This window comes from Melitaea cinxia, chromosome 22 (genome assembly GCF_905220565.1).
Source record: "Melitaea cinxia chromosome 22, ilMelCinx1.1, whole genome shotgun sequence".
Taxonomy (NCBI): domain Eukaryota; kingdom Metazoa; phylum Arthropoda; class Insecta; order Lepidoptera; family Nymphalidae; genus Melitaea; species Melitaea cinxia.
The window spans coordinates 3,741,188-3,745,730 of NC_059415.1; the positions used below are offsets into that span (position 1 = coordinate 3,741,188).

The window sequence follows — 4,543 nt, forward strand, 5'->3', positions numbered from 1 at the left end:
ATGCCCACATTAAAATTATTAACTGAGCCGAAAATATTTTTTTAAACATATTTACTTGACGGAATAAACTATAAAAATTCTGGTACAATTTTTTACCACGCTAATACAAATATATACAAAGCTCCAATTACTAAATTAACAATAATGCAAAAAAGAACTATAAATAACATCTTCATATTTACATTTTTGTTACCTCACAGGTCACGTTTGGCCATTTTTTAAACAAAATCTATTATATTTTTTATAGAAATGGTAACACTGCTACAAAATGTTTTTTCTTTTTATAAATTATCATAAAAGTCATTTAACTGCTGTATTGTTAGTTTTTGTGGTGGAGTCCCATGTTTTAAAAATTGTTCCAGTGTAGGTCCGTTCCTGCCTAAGGGATCGCGTGGAAACATTATCATGTCTCCGACCCAAGTAAACTGCAGCAATCTATTCTCGATAACGTTCCGCCATCTTGGGTTTTCAGTCAACAAATCCCTGTAATTATCACCTGAGACTATAACACCGTCGAATTCCGCTGCACACTGTACTATGTATCTGAAAACAATATTAACTTTGTATCCTTCTTTACGGAAATTGCGAAACTATTTCAATCAAGGAATTTTTTAGGGTACTTAACACCACAATATGATTTCTACAAATGGAAGATTACGATAATGAGGGCAAATCCGCCTGTCTTGCGTAGTTGTGTATAATAATTATGTTTATTCTCAAACAATAAAAAATCAATTTACATCGACAAGTATAGTACAATACATATTATTAGGGGTATTTCAAAAATGTCAGGTCTTGCTCATATTAAAATGGGGCCACAAAATAAGCTTTCAGATTAAAAAAACAACCAGCAAATTATTATATTATTATTAAAGGAACCCCAGTAAAATGATACATAAGACACGTGAAAAAAAAAAGTTGATTGAAGAAAAATATTTTTTGAAGTTGGTTAAATGATAGTTACAATAAATTACCTATCATCGTAAGATGTGATCATTCTTCCTTGTATCTCTCTCGAAGGGGTGTACACAACTAGACCTTGTCTTTCTAGTTGATCCAGAAGCTTTCCATCTGTGCTCTTGCCATATTTACACCTGAAAAATATATTTAAACTTAAAAAAAAATCTTTAGTCATTCAAAATTTTTAAGACATGTTGACAATTTTTTTTTAAATAAAAACCATTAGTACACAATGGGTATATAGATATAAGCATGATAAAATACATCCTTTACATACAATTCATCATTGAAATAAACATAGTCTTTTAGGCCTTAATTATTTTATTACATAAAACTTAAGTCTTGTTTAAAAACTATGACTTTAAACAAACAGTTAATACGGAATGAACAGTTAGTATGGAAAAAATGGGTATATTTACCTGAAATGAGGCACAAAAGCCTTAACTACATGTCCACGTTGCAAAAAGTAGTCTATACAGATCTTCAAACCTTTGACAGAGAATATCCTACCCTTAGTGTGCCTGCAAGATATAAATAATAATTAACGTATTATCTTACATATGTACTGGATCATTATCATTAAACACACGAGGGTAAATATTTAGTACGAGATCCAGCTTAAGAAAACATACATATATGATGGGTCGCCCAATGACAGTGTGTCTATACAATGTTATATAATTGTTAAAGGAAATAAATTAAGGAGGAAAGTGTTATTATGCATAAACCATCCTTTCATTGTAAATGATAATCGTGCTAATGCACTTATTGGATGGTTTAAGTTTAACATTATTAATTTTTTTACTTCATTAATTAATTAATGAGTTTTGACCAAAATAAGTATGAATACTTAAATATCAGGACAAGCTTTTATGTCATATAAATTGTGTAATGATTTTATGTTGATAGTAAAACTTTAAAAGGGAAACTTAATTTTATTCTTTTTAGGGCATTTAAAAAGATAGTCTTTTAATAAGTGTTTTATTTTTAATTTATTTGGGCTAGCCATAATATTACCATAAGTTAAATCAAAGTAAGATTAATCTAAGTTTTATGTTTAATAGAGTTTAATCAACACAAAAAATTTTGTTAACAAAAATCATACACTTACTGCATTGCGACATTGCTACCGTCGATAACAACCATTCTTAATCCCGTTTTGTTCTTAATATCTCTCTCGGGGTTATATATATTACTTCCTATGCTATTTCTAGAACTAGCCTGGCCGAGAATTACTTCTTTTATGTATGTATCTTCAACAGTTTCAGTTGCACGACTTACACCATTCTAATAAAATTACACAGATTACTGTTATTTGTTGCATATTCATGTTTATATGAATAAATATAATATAAATCTATCTATCATCTGTTTTTAAGGTAAGCAACTCAATGCTTTTTAAAGGTAACAACCAACTGATATACCCAGTTTAAAGTACAGCTGATTAAATTAAGTAAACTAATGTATATATCAAAATATACTAGCACAACTCACTTTTATACTATGGAGGCTATTGGTCGTACTATTTGGTCTATTACACCCGTTGAATATTGTATTTGTTATAAATTCAAGTAGTTTTCCTCTTTCTTTTAAGCCCAATTTCTCAATACCTTTTGCAAACTTTTGCATTTGGCTAGTGTTAAGTTTCTTTCTTCTTTTTGTGTTTATTACTGTAACGTCAGAATCGCCACTCATCGACAGGCTGTCGTTAGTGATTGTACAGTCATGCACGTCAGATGCATTTACTAAGTCTATGACTGTATTCATACCCGACTGATTATTAGTATTTTGGGAACTATCGACAGTAAGATCTATTGTTAAATATGAATCTCGATTTATTTCTTTTGTTAAATCTTCTACATCCTTTTTAAAGCTTTGTAATATGACTGAATTATTGTTGACACTTGTTTCAGGGGTATTGTTGTCCTTTATTAAGTGCTTACTATGAGACAGGGGTGTTGAGCACTGTAATGGACACGGCTCATTATTTGTACCGAGATCATCATCATTAATAACAATGAGACTATCATTGTTAGATATTGGTTTGTTAAAAATAACAGCACTTTTATTGTCTGTGTTTTGATTTTGAACCTCTACTACAGTACAATTTGATGAACTAGTGGAACAGGACGACATGCTCTCGTTACGAAGGTGGTCGAATAGTTTTTTGATCGTTTTCTTTGATTTTTTAGCCTTTTTCTTTTTTATTGTTTTCCTCTTTTCAACACTTAATGACGAATGAGATCCCAAACTTTTCTGTAAAGTTAGTTTAGTAGTATTTACAATAAGTACGACAGACTTGTTGTTGGATGTTGATGATTTAATACTTGTTACATAATTTAAAAAATGTTATACTTTTTAAACACACGAATAGAAAGAAAGATAAACACTATATTTAAGATAATTTATTTATTATACTTTGAAAATTTAGACCTTAAAATAATTCTATAACATAAAATTTGGAGGTATTACGCAAAATAAGTTATTTACAAAAAATTTACTGCTATAAAATTAAATTACTGTAACTCGACACTTTAACTTAATGTGTAAAAAATGTTCTTTATAAACGAGCAAATACAAAAAGAAATTTTTGTATACTAGAACAAATCGAGGGAAAACTTACTGAATGTTTACTCGATTTAGATTTGCTACGCATTTTATTACACGTTTAATCAAAATATTTCTAAACAAATTGTAACGGTTAATATTAATTCAAAATATTGTGTTTTATTTTGTAAAATCTTATCACAGTTCGAAAAATTTTAAAAATTCACACTACAATAACAGATTGCCTAAAAACATGGCGTTACATTTCGAACACAGAGCATATACCTTCAGCTGTTTTTGTTTTTTTTTTTTTGTACTCGAAGAATAGTTGCCATATATAATTTGAAATAAAAACGATTTTTAGTATTCTTTTTTTTTAACAGCACTACTTAATTTTTATCTTATTTCATGAACTTATATGTAATTAAGACAATATTTTAAAACAAAAGTTGTTTTTTGCATTATTATCAAACATTAATTATTTATCTATATAAATAAATAAAATTGGCGGAGGCTTCGGAAAAAGACATCCTCGAGCATAGTCTCAAGTTGGCGATTCATAATAGAGACACCGCCGTCGTTGAGAGTATTCTCGAGATGTCAAAATAAAATTCGAATAGGTTGCTTTGCTTGGGAGGAGTAAGTTGGTAGTAATATAGACAATATTAAAAAATATATTTCTAAGAAAACGATTATTACGCATGTAAATAATGTAAGGTTTAGCTAGATATATATAGGTATAGTATTATAAGGAAATAATAATAATACAAAAAAAAAAATGTTGCACCATAGATTAGATTAAGAACCGGTCGGTGGACTCACGTCTCTTTTGGAGACATTAAAAACAAACATAGTCTGACTTGAACAGCGATGTTGCTGAGTAACGCCTACCTTGAAATAGAAAAAAAAATAAAAATAAAAATTTGCATGTATTAGAGTAAAAAAGGACATGGGTTCATAAGCCCGTGGATGTATAAGTCTTGTTAAAAAAAATAAAAAAAATAAAATAAAATTGGAGTGTCTGTTTGTAATATTA

The 4,543-nt window shown here is 28.9% G+C and overlaps 1 protein-coding gene across 1 annotated transcript; it reads right to left on the minus strand.

Annotated features, from left to right (window-relative positions):
- Positions 1-256: 256 nt before the first annotated feature.
- LOC123664540 lies at positions 257-3,816 on the minus strand. The gene is made up of 6 exons (XM_045599074.1): positions 3,584-3,816; positions 2,455-3,216; positions 2,072-2,247; positions 1,380-1,481; positions 975-1,094; positions 257-543 (listed from the first exon to the last, which is right to left on the minus strand). The coding sequence occupies exons 1-6, from the start codon at positions 3,614-3,616 to the stop codon at positions 282-284; spliced, it is 1,455 nt and encodes a 484-aa protein (XP_045455030.1). The 5' UTR covers positions 3,617-3,816; the 3' UTR covers positions 257-281.
- Positions 3,817-4,543: the final 727 nt, after the last annotated feature.